This window comes from Aricia agestis, chromosome 4 (assembly GCF_905147365.1).
Source record: "Aricia agestis chromosome 4, ilAriAges1.1, whole genome shotgun sequence".
Taxonomy (NCBI): Eukaryota; Metazoa; Arthropoda; class Insecta; order Lepidoptera; family Lycaenidae; genus Aricia; species Aricia agestis.
Window position 1 is genome coordinate 15,803,412 of NC_056409.1, and position 18,994 is coordinate 15,822,405.

The window sequence follows — 18,994 nt, forward strand, 5'->3', positions numbered from 1 at the left end:
ATGGGTAAAGTTGTGTAATTGGAGGGCTAAATAAGCTTTAAAATTTGGCATAAAATATAAAGTTTAATATAAAAAAATGAAATACTTATTGTGTGCACACTGCACAGCTGTATTGATTTAAGGGGTACCAGGGTTTTTTATAAAAGCTTTTGACACCAATTTTGTTGACATCGCGCGCTATAAAATGAAGTCCACGCGGACGAAGTCGCGGGCAACAGCTAGTTTACTATATTTAGTGATCATTTACTATATTTGGTTATCATTTACTATATTTGGTGGTCATTTACTATATTTGGTGATCATTTACTTTATTTGGTGATCATTTACTATATTTGGTGTTCGATTACAATTTGAAGTGTTGTCAGACTAAAATAGCTGGTAGTATTGCAATTTTAGACTTTATTTTTTTGGTGTTAATTATCTTTTTTTGGTAAACAAGTGTAGGGTATCAGTGCATTTTTGGTGGTCATTATATTTGTTCCCATTTTTAATTCATTCAATAATTTAACATGACTGTCCTATTTGTTTTCCTTTTCAATAATAAATGCTTATGTCGCAGAAAACGGTTAAAATAGCCGTTCAATCAAACAGCTAGCCCTTTAACTGAACAACGCCATTCAATCACACGTCTAGTTTTTTAATTGAATATTTCAGTCGCTCAAAACGTTCAACACTACAGCTGATTCAAAAGCAGCCGTTTGATTGAATTAGTTCAGCGCTCACTCGCGGCGCTCGGTGCGTTTTGTTTACAATATGGCGTCAACTAGCCGGTATTTTATGATTGTATTAAGATATTTTTCGTAAATATACGTTACAAGTGTTATTAAAATAATTAAAGTGACAGAAATTATGGTGCATACGAGTGAATCAAAATTTAAACAAATATTCGAGAAGAAATTACGGGAATATGAAATGCATCACCAAGGTATTTATTGCAATTTCATAAATTAAACTTAATCCAAGAATAATCTTCCAAGAAATTGCAAAAAGTTTTCCTATTCTCTCAAATTACATACAAAACTAATAGTCACCTTAGTTAATTTGCCATTTAACCAGTAGGCTAAGCGTCGTCCAGCTGTAGTTTTGAACGTTGCAGTCAACAAGTCGGCTAAACGACGTATTCGGAGCGTGCGAAGTGGGTGGAGGGGGTAAAGAAAGCGATTGCCACGCTTGCCGCGGCAAAAATATGCAACCAAAGGGGCTCAGCTAAATAGTCAATCAAACATGTCAATCTTGTTTTGAAATTTTTAGAAATTGGTCTTATTTATTTTTGTATCGTAGACTGCAAAAATAATAGCAGAAATAGGTACTCGTAGTCAGTATACAAATTTGATGTTTTTCCTAAATCCACTGCTAGCTGCTGTAAAAATGAAAAATGTGATTCGATATAACCTAAAATTGCATTACACACATTACAGTCAAGTCAATTTTATTTGAGTTGCATTTTATAAAAATATTAATTGAGTACCTAACTATTATTTTAGTGTTGATGAATGATGGATCACCATGGTCTCTCTCTCTGGACAAAACTTGCAGTGATAGTTTCATAGAATATTTCATTTAAATCCAAAGTACCTATCAGGCGGAAGAAATAGTGACTCACAAATGACGATAAACCAGATACTACTTCTGGTTTAACTTATCTTTTAGAAGCTGGAGATAGAGTATTGAATGAAAAAGGTTTTTCAAGTAAGCAAGTTTTAGATGAAAGGAGTAAAAAAGTTAAAATTATTATGCCCCCATTTTGAGCAAAATAAAACGAGTACTCTCAAGAGGAAACCGAAAGGACTTATGATATTGCTCGAGTAAGAATCCATAGTGAAAGCAATGATATTCTATGTTACTATTTTAGAAACTCATTGATTGAAAGTGTACCTAACTCAGAAACATGAAGAATGTTTGCAGTGTTTTAGTAAATTTATAGACTCTGATTTTCTTCAAGAGTATTAATGTTGTAAAAAATAAATAAAAACAAGATTTTTAAAAACATTACATTTTTTTTTTTAAGTATAAAGTATTGCTCGTATTTTTGTTACTGATTAAAGCAGCAGCTGGTTATAAACGCAGCTGCATTTTACTCCAGCAACAACCCGATGGCCGATCATTATTATCCTTCTGTAAGAATGAATAAAAATGTTTAGACTTGCTTTATCAAAATGTTTAGTTACGTTTTTTGGTTGGTTGAGTACTTACGTTTGAACTTGTTTCATAGGGTGCTAAAGTCACCGATGTTCGGCGAATTATATTGGCTCTTATTAAATAACATTGCCATTAGTTCTTAGCTCTTCTACATCCCTTACATGTCCTGCTAACACCAATTTATTTCCTTTTAGCATAGATTGGGCCTTGAAACTTATTGGGTGTTTTACACACTCAAAACCAGTTTTTTATGATTATATTCATTTTCCACAAGTAGTTTTTAACTAAATATAACCCAAATACCATTAATTATTGTTCTATATATATTTTATTTGCTTTAATATTTACAAAATAAACAAACTCTTGTTGTTTATTTTTTGACACATGCCCCTAAAACTTCTTTTAAAATGTGTCACTATTGACGTGCACGTTCCGAATACCCGTGTGATTGAATGGCGTTGTTCAGTCAAAGGGCTAGCTGTTTGATTGAAGAGCTAGTTAAACCAGTTGGCTGCGACATAATATGTATGTTTTTATGTTCATGTTCGCATATCTCCGCAACTACAAGTCCGATTTAAGTTAATCTTTTTTTGTTGTACTCAACTTAGGGAATGCTGCGAGTTTCATCAAAATCGGTCCATTAGTTTTGAGTTAGAGAATTTTAATTCTCAATAAAGTAGAATTTTGCAGTCGGTTTTACCATTTTGAAATATTTCGCTTGCTTTTCACTGTTTTTCGATCTTTTATCTTCAAAATTAAAGCAAGACCTAGCAATAAGCAATGCCAGCGCCTCATCCTTCTCATACGATGCTATCGCAAAAAGAACTGAAGACTGCTCGGCATGATTTACACATTATCGTACACCTTTGTCGTACACCTATACCAAATACCAATGCAGATGGGTGTATCTCTATGATTCATATAGTATGTGTGTGTGTGTTTAACGTATAAAGGGAGAAAATATTATAATACAGTTCAGTGCCTCGGCGAATCTGTTTGAACTTAGTAATTTAAGTATTTGATAAAATGTATCGTTATAAATGTTGTTCTGGTTTTGCAACTATTGCTTACATATTTTATATTTTATCAACATTTTATGTTTTTGCGTCGCATATGAAATCATCGCACCATCATCAGGTAAGTCCTATTTTTTATTATGGAATAGATCCTAAAACGAGCAAATGGATTGCCTCATTATAAGCCTCACAAGTCACAATCTACTGCAATTTAGCGATTACCTTCGTTTCTGGGATACCTACTTGAAATAGGTACTAGAGGAGGACAAGTCGGTTTCCGAATTCCGATGTCTAAAATGAGGCGTTGTAGACACCGGAATTTATACTAAGCAACGACCTAAGTGTAAATTTTAAAATTTTGAGTAACTGAAGTCTTGCAATATAAGTATGTTATGTGCCTCAGGTAACCTTTAGCCCTTAAGGGTTAATTTAATCGTTGATTTAATATCATCATGTTGTCTCTATTGTTTTTCCTTTTTATTGAATAAAATATAAAAGTGACTACTCATAGAACTATAATAGAGCCTGGATTCTGGTGAATTATCATTACCTTGTACTTTACAGAGAGATCCGATTGTGACTGTAAAGGAAGGCCAGCTCAGAGGTTCAGTCACAAAAGCAATACAAGGGTTTTCATATTACAGTTTTAAAGGGATACCGTATGCTCAACCTCCTGTGGGAAATCTCAGGTTTAAGGTACATTTCTATTATTATTATAAATTTTAAAATACTTAACACAAAATTTAATTTACGAAATTTTGGTTTTCTTCAAATTATAACCTCGTGTAGAACTAGCCTCATAGTTCATTTCTTGTTTAATGATCTTGGAAAATGTTCCTTATATTATCTGGATTTATAGTTTTTACTGACTACATTAAAAAATAAATCAATTCCGAAAATCCCGGGGTTCATTAAAAATCCCGAAGATTTCTGGACTAAAATACGCGGGCTCCGGAATCGCCAACCCAATGATTATTGTGATGATGAATACCGTAAACATAATATTATTATACTAAGGTCAAGTGTATGTTATCGCGGCCAGCCGCGGGTAATCCCGAGCCGAGATTATTGTAATGTGAGACGGTAATAAGGTAAACGGTGGTAAAATTATACAGCAGAAAACCCTACTGACACATTACATAGGAATAGAGAACTTAATATTGTAGTAGCCCATACCTTGCCAGTTATCATCATGTTGTACCGTATGACTCAAGTTTACTATTCATTTAGTAATGTATTTAAAATTCCTCGAGTATAAGATTTAGCAAAACAAAACTACAAGACGTATTGTTATGTAAATTACAAAATATTATATTTTTATCATTGAAAACTAAATAGCGGTATATAATAATTATATTTCTTTTACGCCGATCGCTATGTAACCGTTAGGATGTGTAATGTAAATAGTATGAACCATTTACGTCTACGTTCTTGTTCTTACTTAATTCCGGTAAATCCTGCCCATACGAATAACAATATAGATAATTAATTAATTACCCTAATATCGTATAATTTATTTCATTATAAGGCACCTCAACCGCCACAACCATGGCAAGGCATTCGAGACGCAACTCAACACGGCCCCATATGCGCGCAGTTTAACGTTACCTTCCAAGGATCCGAAGATTGCCTTTTCCTTAATATCTACACACGATCACTGCGACGGAATGCTAAGCTCCCAGTTATGGTATTCATCCATGGTGGATCCTACTACGAGGGTTCCGGGGACAGTGACACGTTTGGAGCAGACTTTTTAATACAGCACGACGTGATTTTGGTGACCATCAACTATAGACTCGAACTACTAGGATTTTTATCTCTTGATACACCAGAAGTTCCTGGTAATGCTGGCATGAAAGATCAAGTAGCTGCATTGAGATGGATTCAAGATAATATCAAACAGTTTGGCGGAGACAAGAACAGTGTAACGATATTTGGCGAAAGCTCAGGGGCGTCATCGGTTATGTATCATATGCTATCGCCAATGTCCGAAGGTTTGTTTCACAAAGTCATAGCGGAGAGTGGCACTTGTATTGACGATTGGGCAATAGCTACGGGTGCCGTTGAGAGAGCTTTTAGAGCTGGTGAGGTTCTAGGAAAGAAAGCGAAAAGTAAGAAAGAATTACTTGACTTTTTCCGTAGCTTGGATGCCCCGAGCCTCACAAATCTGACTTTCCGAACGCTAACACCGGATGAAGAATATCGGGGCCTTCCTGAAAAATTTATTCCGAGGATCGAATCTAAGTTTGAAGGCGTGGAAGCCTTCATTGACGAGAATCCGCTCTCGTTGCTAGTCAAGGGAAAGATAAACAAGGTGCCTTTAATGTTCGGATACAATTCTGGCGAGGGCCTTATACTTGTCGATTACCATATAACCAGACTGGATGTTTACAATCGCCAACCGTCGTTTTACGTACCAAGAGAATTAGCAAAGGTTATATCTGAACAAAAGTTACACGAATTCGGCGAAAGAATCAAAGCCTTTTACGTCGGCAATAGAAATATCACAAAGGACGATAAAAATATTATCAGTGATATGCAAACGGACATGCATTTTTCTTATAACACTCATAGATTCGCCTACTTGTATAGTGATCTAGCGGATGTTTATTTATATAGATTTAACTATGACACTGAATTAAATATCATTAAAATTGCACTCGGACTGAGAGAATTAGATGGCGTAAGTCACGCTGATGAACTATTCTATCTTTTCTACAATTACTTGAGCAGGCCACCTTATGAATCTCAAAAGAAGATACGGGATATTGTTTTTCAAGTCACAAAAATGTGGACAGACTTTGCAAAATATGGGTAAGCATTGAATTACACTTTACTGCGTTGAGGGTTTCAACTGGTCTTTACCACGCAAACTCATATTATCTAATAATTGAAAAAAGCTTAATGTTTTAGCAGTGTATTCTGCGAATAGTAAAAACTAAGTATATTGTAATATTTAAATGTTTATAAGTCAAAAACCATAACTAGTTTACAGTTTGTTAAGTATAATGTTTAATAAATTTATTATTTTAGGCGCCCTGCTTCACGCAACTGCTCGGAAATTCCTTGGACCCCATACACTAAAGCCAAAAAAGAATACTTTAACATAGGAGAGGAAGCTTCACTTGGATATTATGCTGATAAAAGAAGAATACAGTTTTGGGACAAATTATACGCTGAATCAAACGTTCCACATATTGGGAACTAGTTGTCAGTTGATATTTAAATAGCGATACATATACTAGTTAATATTTGAAAATAAGTAATTGGTGATAAGTATATTTTAAACCTACCAATCTACCTACCAATGGACAAATTATTTTTGTATAGATATACACAGACGTAAAAAAAGTACGTAGTTTTTTTACGTCCGTGTAGATATATTATACTTAGGTCCTTTACAAAACCATTAAAGTAGTATTTATTTTATTTCACTATTTATTAACAAAGAGAACTCACTGCAAAATTATGTTTGTGGCTACTTTGTAGCATAATTATTATCATATTTGAGAATATTTATTTTGTTCTGTTTTTTAGCATTTTTGTTAGAGTGTGTTTTTAACAGGAAACGTTCGTTTCTATTTAAAACTAGCTTTTAGCGGCCTGTCAGACGTCAGTATTGGAGTACCGTTTATCTTCCTATATATAATAAAGTACTCTGTGCGTTTATCACAGACTACTAAAGGCCGTTCCCAATATTTGATCTATCTCTGGTTTTGCCGTACTAGAGATAGGAATAGCTCACAATTATTGACATAAAATATATGTCTATAATGTCTAATGTGAGCTATTCCTATCTCTAGTAGGGCAAAACCAGAGATAGATCAAATATTGGGAACGGCCGTTAGGGATACTACGCCGTTTATTTCCATATAGCTAAAACTAAAGTGCACAAAAAGTGTGCCGTCTGCGATCTCCCTAATGAGGCCCATTAGTATATAATAAAATACTCTGTGGGCCCATTCACGGCAGGACTGCACGGCGCAGACTTGCCGTGAATGGGCCTCTTTAAAAACATACAGCCTATGACATACCTAAGGGTGCGTTCTGCTTGACGATCAAACGCTGAAAATGTCCCTCAGCCATGTTTTACGGCACAGCTATTGCAAAGATGGCTGACAGATTGGACGACGATTTTGTGGACGGCGTCAATCTGTTTTATTTGAATGAATTTAATTTTTTATAATATAATTAAATTTTTGAGGGTTCTGCTTGAAGTATAGTCTGTCAAAAAAGTGAAGAAATTAAAAAGTGGCAACATCGTAGTGTCATCCCTTTCTTCTTATTAGATTGATTGAAAGGGATGACACTACGATGTTGCCACTTTTTAATTTCCTCACTTTTTTGACGGACTATACTTCAAGTCTACTTTACTTCAAGACTATTTTTCATACAAAAACGTCATTTTTGACAGTTCTTCTTTACCAGCAGCGCCCATTGACATATTCATTTAAAGCCTTGGTGCACTATATATTATGTTCAAATTGTAATTTTCCATCTTTTTAGTAAAAGATGGCCCCGTGCGAGTTTCTTACGCCGGTTCTTCTCGCCGGGTTAGTTCCCGAACCGGTGGTAGGCACCTTAGTATCGACGTTCAGAAATATTTTTGTAAAAAAATTACTCTGAATAAAAAATATTTTGATTTTGATTTTGATGTTGATGAACGTTTAATTATTTTTAACGTAGATAACAATACCGCCAAGTTAATAAAATATAAAGCCAAGTTCGAAAAGTTTTCAGGAGAGAGTAGAGACAAAAAAACTTCATTGACGAGAATCCGCTCTAGCGGTTTCTTTCATATTTCATAAGAAATAAATTTGTTGAAATATATTATAATTTATATGCTACCAATATGCCTAAAAAGTAAACTCGTGGACATGTGTATCTTGCCTATTCTGAGTTCTGACCTACGGTGCCCAGTCCTGGTCTTTGACAGCTTCACAGAAATCCCGACTCGGAGTCTACCAGCGAGCTATGGAACGCAGCATTTTGGGAATAAAAAGGATTGACCGCGTCCGAAATACCACCCTGCGTTCCCTAAAGATGCTCACTGACGCGACATAGGCAGAAAGGCAGCTAGCCCAGGAGCTGGGCAGGGCACGTCTCCCGTATGCACCCGGACAGGTGGGCGCGTCTGGTTTCGAAGTGGCTTCCGACTGGTCGGTATAACAGAGGCCGACACAAGAAAAGGTGGCGCGACGAACTGGATGCGTTCGATAAAGCGTGGCCAGTAATATCACTGGATCGTGAACTTTGGAATGAAAGAAGGTGTGCCTTTGCCCTGTAGTAGGCTGTGGGACACTGTAGGCTGCTAATAATAATAATAATACATAATTTAAAATAATAATAATATTATAATAAAAAAAAAGCCCGCAGGGCTGCTTGTGGCAAGCTGATGGGGAGTAGCGACCCCACGTACCCGAGTGCTCCCAGGGAAACCCCTGTTCTCCATCTCCGGCTTGCCTTCACCGGCCGGCCGGAGTGAATACTGACGGAGAATCAGGCTCTACCTCTGCATTGCCTTAACCGGCCGGTCAGAGTGAAGTCGCGAGAGATTTGGCTCGGAGGGAGGATGTTTTTTTTTTAATGAAATAAGGGGGCAAACGAGCAAACGGGTCACCTGATGGAAAGCAACTTCCGTCGCCCATGGACACTCGCAGCATCAGAAGAGCTGCAGGTGCCCCATTTTTAATGAAAGTCAAATGATTTCTTATGACTTATGTTTATGAGTTATGAAATACGAAGTTTCGTCTCTCCTGAAAATTATAGGTCTACCAGCAACCGTCAGGTCTGACGGCAAAAATTGAGAAAAGAAATTGACTATATAGCAATTCTGGGGTAATTGGAATATAACATTTTCATCATTTTTTTCCTTATAGCGGCCGTTTCTGTGTGTGAAACATGCAATTATATAAAAATTATACAATGATCAAGGATATTTTTTGAAAATCTGCCATCAGATCCTGGTAGACCTACAATACTAGAAACGAAATAAATTATATTATATTTGTAAAAGAAATGTAACAATAAACAATTATTTTATTTACGACTTCAAGAAAAGGATCATTGTTAAATAATTGTATTTTCTATATTTTTTTTAACTTTTTTCATAACGCTAAAAACGCTCCATTTATCCATTCCACTTGAGTTTGTGTCGACGCTCACATGCAAGTGGAACGAGAAAAACCACGGTCGTGTGAGTTGATAGACTGTGTACGGTACATAAGTGGAACGCGTCTATTATGACATCAGCTGTTTTATGTCAATGTCAACTGTATACATCATACATGATTGAAATTTGTACTAACCATTTTCAGGGATTTTCGAAACAAAACTTCAAAACACGAAAAACTAAGTAAAAAAGGCACAAAATGAAATGAAAATAATTATATAGCTGTTACCTAAAAGCAATTTGCCATGTTGTATGTTCATTATGTGCAATATTCTTTGTGTTAACGAACTATCGAACTATTTAGTAAGTCACTCTACTTTCACTTTTCGCTTTTTGACCAATAGCTTTAACTTGTAGCTGTAACGTGGTATTTTTTGAGCCAATCGACTTATGATTTACTCCTAGTTATACGTTACCACTTACCGGTTATGATAGTACTTTGTCTACAGCTATAATATTAATGTGTATGTTGTCAATCGAGTGCTGCCACGATTCACACGCACAGAACTTATCAGTCGAAAGAAAAGCTTCAAAGGAGTGCTTCTACTTTACCTTAATTATGAAAAATCTTCTTTAAGCAAAAGTGTACTAAACTGAAAACTGATTTTGATACATCACATATTATACCCCATTTTTACAATGGGTATGGATACATCATACATTGAGGTACGTACAATTCAATTGCGTTACTATTATTATTGCAAAGATAAAAAAAAATGTGGGATGTGAAAGTGTGGTATTAATTATTAAGTATACAATAATATGAAGCTATTTTTTTTTAAATCTCTATTGTCTGTAGAATATTCTAATGCTACTAATAATAAATAATATTTACTATATTAATAAGAGAAGAGACGCGATGTTTCCGACTCCATATGCAAAAAACGAATTCTAGTAGTTTTCAAGCCTTTATTGTAAATAAACAAGCCATATAATATATAATATTATATGGCAAGCCATATAATAATAAGCATTGAAATTATAGTTTTGTAATTGTTTTGCAAACGCCCGAACAAGGCATAAGTTGTATATTTCGTCAATGTATGTTGATTTATATAATATGTACTTGGTTACAAATAAAAATTTTTGAACTTTTGAACATTTCTCTTTATAATATATTTTACATACTTTCGGAATTGGTGTCTGTTTAATAATACAAATCACTTTATAGGATGGCAACTCTGAATACCTGTACAGTCCAGGGATACTACAGAAATTAAATTTTGATAAGAGTCCTGCTATCTTCAAGCCCAAAATATCAGCAGCCAACCCTGGGGAAAGCTGGATGGTGGTCCGTCCTCTGCAAAGGTCAGACTTTGACAAAGGGTTCCTACAATTATTGGGTCAATTGACAAGCACTGGCAACATAAGTCGGAAGCAGTTTGATGGTAATTATATATTTTTTTATTTCTATCTAACTTTAAAGCATTTTCTGAGTCAGCTAGAATGATATTGTATTGAACTTTTTTTTTTGTGCACCGAGATTTTGTTGTGCGCTGTACGTGGCGACGCATTGATACTATGGCGCACACATACAAGCCGCGCGCGGTGCCTTTGTATGAAGATAACTTACTTCCCCTCCTTTTACTATGACTTGATGCTTATGTACTATACTAAAGAACCAAAACAGCCTTGCTGAACCTAATATAGCGTAGGCCATAAGTAAACCATATTATATAATACATCATAATGTTCTCATTTTATAAATAAAAAGGAAAATAAATCTATAGAATTTAAAATGAAACAAGTTTTTAAGGAATGTAAAGATCCAGTGACCAGTTTCCCATTCCAAACCAGTTTGCCATTCTCGTTATATACCTACAAGTAGTGTGACATTTACATACTTCCTTGTTATTATAAAGCACATTCACGGTCACAGGCTAAGTAGATAAGATTATATTATTCAAGTACACACAATAATATGACATGAATCCTTTTACAAGGGTTTTAAGTTTTGCAACATTCTCTAAGCTATGTTTTAAATATTTGTTTTGAGTTTTTAAAATTGTTTCTGTTACTACTGTTGACAATTTTTTTGGGCTTAAACATAATTATATGTACCAGGTTAATAATTATTATATTGAAGTCAGTCAAAGTAGTAAAACATACTTAATTATTATTTTTCTTCAATTCCAAAGTGCAGAAGCTAATAATATTGTTAAATAAAATACTTACAATTAATAAAGAGTATTTATATTAATAGAAAATTGATATTGCTTTCTCATCTTATTGTTTCGTAAACAATTCGATATTCAAAATATCGATTTCTGAATAGGTTAATAATAATATTTTCAGAATGTCCTACTTGGTGCCTATCTTTCGTTATATTGTCCAATCTCTGTCCTCTTCCGAGTAAAATTTTTACTTTTACATATTTAGATCTATCACATTTCATAAACCACCTCTGGCTGCTAACCTTTAAAATTGTTTTTCAGAGAGGTTTACCCAGATGAAAAATTCGGGAGGTTACTATGTAACAGTGATAGAAGACAAGCGTAATTCTAAAATAATTGGCGCGGCGACACTCACAGTAGAACAGAAGTTCATCCACAACTGCTCTCTGGTTAGTCTCTCTTTTAGCAATTAATTCATCAAGCTCCATATGGTCACCGGTGACCGAGACGCAATAGAAATTATTTTGTCTCGTTTCCCACGATCTACGGGTTAAAGCTGTTTCTTCACGTTGGCCTGTGATTAACCAACACCACTTTTGACGTCGGTTGTGCATGCTTAAGTAAGACGACTTCGCAATCATGGCCGCAATCAAGCTTGTCCATCATCATCATCATCTAGTGCCCTCTTCATATCGAAGTTCGGCGGTCAGCAGGTTGAATTTCTTCTGGTCCTGGGCTAATCTACATCTGGTCCATTCTTTTATGTTATCATCTATCCATTTTTTCTTCTTGTCCATCATAGTCCGACGTAAACTACATAGTCCATACTCCATAGATATGATGGGAAAACGTCTGTCGGGCCCACTAGTAGAATATGAAATTTAATAAACACCAAGAAAGAATTACATTTTTCAATAGATTTTAATGTGAATTATGCTTTATTATAATTTATTTTACTTTCATTCATTACTTTCACGATGAGTCATGGTTGCGCGCCGGCATCTGAGATGTGTATCAAATTAAATAATCCTTAAATTTTTTACTCATTTATTTTTCAGCGCGGTCGGTTAGAAGATGTGGTGGTGAATGATACTTATCGCGGAAAGCAGCTAGGAAAGTTGTAAGTAGTTAGTAATCATATTTTATTTGAAGAATAAAGCCTTTGGGACATAAAAATAAAAAATGCACTAAGTATTAGATAATATTAAAGAGTGATTAATTATTATATTAAAGACAACCAGATAATATACGTGCGTAGAAACTTAAGTTACTGATTATAATAGTTATTTACATTTCAGGATTGTAGTCACGGTTTCATTGTTAGCCCAGGAGCTCGGTTGCTACAAGATGTCTCTAGACTGCAAGGATAAATTGATCAAGTTCTATGAAACCTTGGGTTACAAAATGGAACCTGGAAACTCTAATGCCATGAACATGCGGTAAGAATTGAGATATTGTCTTCAAACTCTAGCTCTAGTATGTTCTTTACATGAGAGATAACACACGCTCCATGCAAGTTCCAGTCATGGCTTTAAATAACTATTAACTATAAACTAACCTTAGAAAAAAGTATAAACAGCTTTCCTAATCTAAGTTATTTGATGAGTTATTACTATACTTTAGTGGAAGTCATATTATAAACTATTTAATTCAAGTCTTCATGACATATTTTTTCCTCAGCAGAATTTTTATATATAAATTTAAACAAGTTCGTTGTTAAGTTTTTTTATCCGACTTCCAAAAAAGAGGAGGTGTGTTCAACGATTACTCCGCCATTTGTGAACCGATTTTCAAAATTTTTCTTTTGTTGTATGGGGTATTTGTTCCGATTGATCCGGTTCCGAGTTGGTACCATGTTCACAAAAGTGGTGATCTGATGATGGGAGCCATAAGGAATCCAGGGGACTTCTTGAAAATCAAATGGGAACATATGGTTATTTTGATTTTATGGGATGTGTTTTGATCATATTATGCTACCAAAAAGTAAAATTTTGCACCATGGTATACCACGGTCCCGAAGGTGCTGAAGAGAACTCCTGATTCCTTATAGATACGTGTTTGGGAGTTTCGCTGTTGTTTAAAATACCAAAATCATAAGCTATAACTATGCTGATTACATTAATCATCATCATCAACACTACACACCATGCATCATCAAATTATGACCCTGTTATTAGTACTTTTCATAGTCTAATAGATCGAGACTGATGTTTTTGATCATTATTCTGTAGTTTGTCTAATGATTTGGGAAAACATTTAAAATTACGATTATTTACTGAAATTTACTGATTTTGGACATAAATTACAACTTTTTAAACTAAAGAAAAAGTACCGCATTGATTTTTTTACTTTTTGCGACATTTCCTAAAATAAATATTATTATCTACTTAATCTTAGACTCTAAAATGTTCCCTAGAATTTTTTTTGTACTATATTCCGCTTTTATACGATTCCAAGTAGTGCGATTTCACCAAAGAAATTGAACGCGCTTAGCGCATACTAAAACGGTTCTAAACGTATAAACACGTTTGTAACACGCAATTGCATTTCACCAACATAACGTAAACTCGTTCACAGCAAATCCGATTTTTATCTTCTGAACGCCCAATATTCGAGTTTCAACTTCTAAAACACACTTAAGCCCTGTCAGTGTAGTGTCATGACAGATCGAAAATAAAACCAAAAACTTGTTAAGATGACAGTTTTCACAGATGCGTTTGGGGAACTTATCGTTTTTGCTATTTTGTTAATAAAACAACGTGACAAGGCTCCAAGATGATATAAACATATAAAAAATATCGTGTGACGTAACGTAAACGTAGATTTATTAATCGCGACTAAAAGAAGAATGTGAAATCTATTTGAAACAAAACGAGATTTACGTCGCCATATAAACGCGTTCATTGTTCAATGAGAACTCAGTTTAGTAAAACAAAGTTTTAAGTGTGATTGGTGAAATTCCCCTATATGTATTACAACGAAAGATTACCCTAAGAAACAAGAGCTGAAATTATTTCAAGTCTTTTTATTTAGGTGCAATTTCACCTAAGAAATAGGACGCGTTTAGTGTACACTAAATGGGTTCCAAACGTATTTAAACGCGTTTATAGCACCAAATTGCATTTCACCAACAACGTTCACAGCAAATCCGAGTTTTATCTTCAGAATGTCCAATGTTGTACAGTTAAATTTCATAAAAGCCGTTGAAGTGCTATTAAAGTGTAGTGTCATGGCGAATGGAAAATCATAGACGAAAAAAATGACAAAATGAGAGTTTTGTTAGATGCGCTTGGGTAGCTTATGTGTCGTTTCTTGCTTTTTTGTTGATAAAATAACGTAATTAGACTCCAAAATGATAAAACCATGTAAAATCATCGCGTGACGTCACATGACCTTTGATTTAATCCTGATTAAGATTATGAAATCCATTTGAAACAAATCGAGATTTACATAGTACCCCGTAGGTACACGTTTAATGAGAACTAAGTTTTATAAAACAAAGTTGTGTGATTGGTGAAATCCTCCCTTAGACATTAACGACGTACTACTGAAAACAAAATCAATTGCAGTATATTATTTTTATGGGAAACATGGACACAACTGCGGTCGTAGTTAAAATGAAATTACTAAGCAAACTTACAGTAGGCGTCACTAAATCTCGCAAGATATATCCTAATATATCCTAAAATCTCACAGTCAAACAAAATTCTTAAGTAAATAAAGTTCATACACAATATTATAATCAATTTATCATAGCATTTACTAAATCGTTTGTTTGGGAAACATTGTTAAAATAACACGTAATTTGCCAATAGTTATGTATATTAAATAAGCTTGCGTTTGTCGTAGAAATAAAATTCAATAATATAATTTTGATAACAATAAGTTTAGACAATTTTATAAAAATAAAACGAAGTGCTAATTTTTGACTTAGGACTAATCTCGAAAACATAATCTCAAATAACGATTAAATAGATGTGGCGAACTGAGTCGGGGCCTCGCTGGCAAGCAAGCACGAGTTGACTGCGAAGTTAACCGAACGACGCATGAGTTTCGGCGGGGCCGAAAGTTTCGGCTATATTTTGGCTGAAACCGAAACTATGGCCGAAACTAGATTTTTTGGCCGAAACCGAAACCGAAAGTTCGGTCGGTCACTAATTTTAATATTATTTTGTTATTTTAAAGCATAATACTATTATTCGAATTTGATGTTTCAAGGTGTGTTGGTGACAATTATGTTAATAAAAAACGCCAAAACTGTGTAGAAAACCTTAAGAATAACTAAAAAGAGTAAAATTATTATTTTTAAACAAAAAAATTAAAACCGACTTCCAAGGTAAAAACAATAGTAATTTTCTAAACTGAACTAAAAAGTATTTAATAATAATGCTTATTCTGTACTCAGTATTTCTGTTCTCAATCTTCATAATTTTGAAGTCAGTACCAGTCCTATAAGTTGCAGTTACATGATTCTGTCATAGACTTGGCGATTAGGTTAGCTGGTGGCTAGTTAGCCGGCGGGCGATATTCAGAGAGGAAGCCTATAAGCTTGTTTTACGTAGAAAATTAAGACGGTTTTGTTCGGAGTAGAACCTTCTAAAGTGTAATTTGAGGGAGATACAATCGCTTTTAAAATGACACGGCTCACGTGTCATACGCCACACGTTAAAAACCCATAAGACGCGGCTGCCGTATAAATCGCAATGAATGCACCTTTTAAAAAAGGTTGACGGCCCCTATTTTTTTTTCAAATCACAGAATATTCAGAGGCGAAGCCTATAGGCTTGTTCTACGTGAAAAATTAAGATGATTTTGTTCAGAGTAAAACCTTCTAAAGTGTAATTTGAGGGAGATACAATCGTTTTTCAAATGACACGGCTCCCGTGTCATACGCCACACGTTAAAACGCGTATGACACGGCTCCCGTCATCCGCACTGAATCGGTTAAATTGAAGGTTAATCGTAATTAATTGTCTGGCGGTTAGAGATTTAAAACCATCGGCCAAAGATTGTAATGGCAAAAGTTTAACCGCATCAGAAAAAAATACCTTTAGTCGGACACTACGTTTTCTTTTTGCGCTAAAATGTATTTCAATAATAATTTTTAATTTTTCAGATTCGAGGAGCCGTCCTGACAATTAGCCGCTGGGACATCCGACCTGCGCTCTAAATTGTAAGTGATCATACACAGCCAAGCCGTTTCCACAGCATTTTCCTACTTTACTAGAAACTTGACGCTGCTTTTCTTGTTGTCTTTACCATTTTTCCTATTTTAAATTGAAAGTGGTCAATCGTGAAAAAGTAGTCATTTGTTTATGTATCGATTAAAATCTTGAAGTCCTTATTAGTAAACGAAGAATAGAACTAGTTTTTATTATTCGTAGGAACAGACTATATAATGCATGTGATATTCTTCGTTTATTAATAAGGCCGAGAAAGACTAAAATCTAAAATGCGTTTAGACTGTGGTTTGAGCCCCTACTACTGGCATGGTCAATCGCTCATTTAAACTTTTTGCTACTGTGATTAAAATTTAATTATTATTGCTATTTGAGATAATTTGTTGTGAATTCTGCTTGGTTGGTCTATGTTTTACCTACAATTGCAGGGTCAATTTTTCTATCCATCAAAATTGTAATGTGACAGGCTGTGTGGAACTCGTGACCTTATACTTTTGATGGGGTGAATAATTGATAATGGGTGTCTTAGCACATAATACTACTAGTACAGTAGCTATAGATCATGTGAAATTAGCTTTGCGTTTCTGATTATTTTTTGTTGCTAATTTTTAGTTCGCGTTTACGCTTTGTTTTAATGTACAAATTGTAAAAACATGTACTTAATATTGTGTTAATTTTTACTAACATTTTTATTAAACATTGCTTAATCATTTTTTGTTTCATTTAGTCACATTTTAGCTAAGTTTTAAATGTTCGTTACATAACAGCTATTTTTTATCATTATGCATTTTTAATCAACTAGGAAGAATTAAAAATAAATAATAATAAAAATTAAAATACGCATATTACAAATTAAGTATCTAAATTCTAAGCTAACCTTAAGGCTTAGGCCAAACCCACGCGACCACGCGTCTGCGAAGCGGCAGCGTCAATACAAAACACATATTTGACAAGTTGTCAAATGTGTGTTTTGTACATAAAGTTAATATTGCTACCTAGCGGAATAGACAAGGGCCTGAGGAAGAGAGATATCACTATCAGTAACACTGCGTGGTAAAAAGAGACGTGTGATACATGACAACAGCACTCTTTTTTTGACGTCCAGTCGGCACGTGCCGCACGTTGACAATTTAATATCATAGAATTCATGTTCAATCATGCTTGTGTAAGTGTATACGCACACATATTTTTCACACAGATGAAAACCAATTTTGGTTTCGTTTGACAGCTCGAGATTGTTGCTCTATTCCGCTAGGTATATTAACTTTATGGTTTTGTATTGACGCTGCCGCTTCGCAGACGCGTGGTCGCGTAGGTTTGAACAAAGCATAAAGTTTTTGACATAAATGTAATACCACAAGGTCCAAAACTCATGATTGGAAGGTATGTGGAATGAAATCAAAACGTAATCGTAACTTTAACAATGCAACGGTGACACCTGGGTCCTGGTATATATATGGAACTTCATATTATTGTACTATCAGAGAAGTCGATTCCTAGGCAGATGGGGAACCTATGTAGTTTGGTCGCGTTACGTCAAACCCAGCCGACAGATCACAATTAACATTGAATTGACATGATCCGAGCAAATGACGTTGGTCTGTCAACTGCCTAGGAATCAATTTCCTCGATAGTACATGCCACATGAAGTGTAGCCATTGACTACATCATAATTAAAGGAAATTGACCTAATTTAATTTCTAAATCTCTTGCACAACTTAAGTGTCACCGCAGACTTACAATTTAAAGTTGGCCGACTATCGTACAAACCACAGAAATAGATCAAGATAGAAGCGCCATGTCGCTCCAATTTGTATGAACACGAGCGTAAGTCTGCAGGGACCCTTAAGGGTCACCGCAGATATACAATTTCAAGTTGGCCGACTATCGTACAACTAAATTGCGTAGTTTCACAATTTAATTTTACAACTTTTAACTGTGGGTAATCGGAAGGGAATCGCGATTCTGATACGATTGGTGTCCAATTATTTAGTTGTACAATTTAGTTGGATGCAATGTGCGAGCTCTCATAAGTCGCTGTAGCTATTGGTAAACGATTTAGTTGGCCATCTTGAAATTGTAAGTCTGCGGTCGCTCTAAAACAGTTTTGTTTCAGGTACGAACAGAGTTAAAAATATTGTGATGTTAAAGTAATCAGTTCCTAATAAAATATTTTGTCTGAACTATTCGATTTTTATATTTTATAGCCCTTTTATAGTAATACAACTCGATACATAATAATTAACTAGTTATTGACGTATAACGTAGAGGCCCCGTTACACATTTTAAATTAAATTATATATATTACTAACTATTTGAACGAGCTTTGCTCGGTATTCGATAAAACAGGAATAAAATGACATTTTCTGAAAA

General features: G+C 34.7%; 2 protein-coding genes across 5 annotated transcripts; both read left to right on the forward strand.

Annotated features, from left to right (window-relative positions):
- Positions 1-3,105: 3,105 nt before the first annotated feature.
- LOC121726180 (juvenile hormone esterase-like) lies at positions 3,106-6,436 on the forward strand. 2 transcript variants are annotated; one of them, XM_042113412.1, is made up of 4 exons: positions 3,106-3,280; positions 3,722-3,851; positions 4,684-5,969; positions 6,189-6,436. In XM_042113412.1, the coding sequence occupies exons 1-4, from the start codon at positions 3,180-3,182 to the stop codon at positions 6,361-6,363; spliced, it is 1,692 nt and encodes a 563-aa protein (XP_041969346.1). In that variant the 5' UTR covers positions 3,106-3,179; the 3' UTR covers positions 6,364-6,436. The 2 variants fall into 2 exon arrangements, with proteins under 2 accessions (XP_041969346.1, XP_041969347.1); XM_042113413.1 differs by having other exon boundaries at positions 3,219-3,276; positions 3,720-3,851.
- A 2,831-nt stretch (positions 6,437-9,267) lies between these two features.
- On the forward strand, positions 9,268-18,772 carry LOC121726182 (probable glucosamine 6-phosphate N-acetyltransferase). Of its 3 annotated transcripts, none has more exons than XM_042113417.1 (7): positions 9,268-9,993; positions 10,499-10,715; positions 11,763-11,890; positions 12,500-12,561; positions 12,740-12,880; positions 16,558-16,614; positions 18,738-18,772. In XM_042113417.1, the coding sequence occupies exons 1-6, from the start codon at positions 9,967-9,969 to the stop codon at positions 16,574-16,576; spliced, it is 594 nt and encodes a 197-aa protein (XP_041969351.1). In that variant the 5' UTR covers positions 9,268-9,966; the 3' UTR covers positions 16,577-16,614; positions 18,738-18,772. The 3 variants fall into 3 exon arrangements, with proteins under 3 accessions (XP_041969351.1, XP_041969350.1, XP_041969349.1); XM_042113416.1 differs by lacking the exon at positions 18,738-18,772 and having other exon boundaries at positions 9,269-9,630; positions 9,777-9,993; positions 16,558-17,331; XM_042113415.1 differs by lacking the exon at positions 18,738-18,772 and having other exon boundaries at positions 9,269-9,993; positions 16,558-17,331.
- The last annotated feature ends 222 nt before the right edge of the window (positions 18,773-18,994 follow it).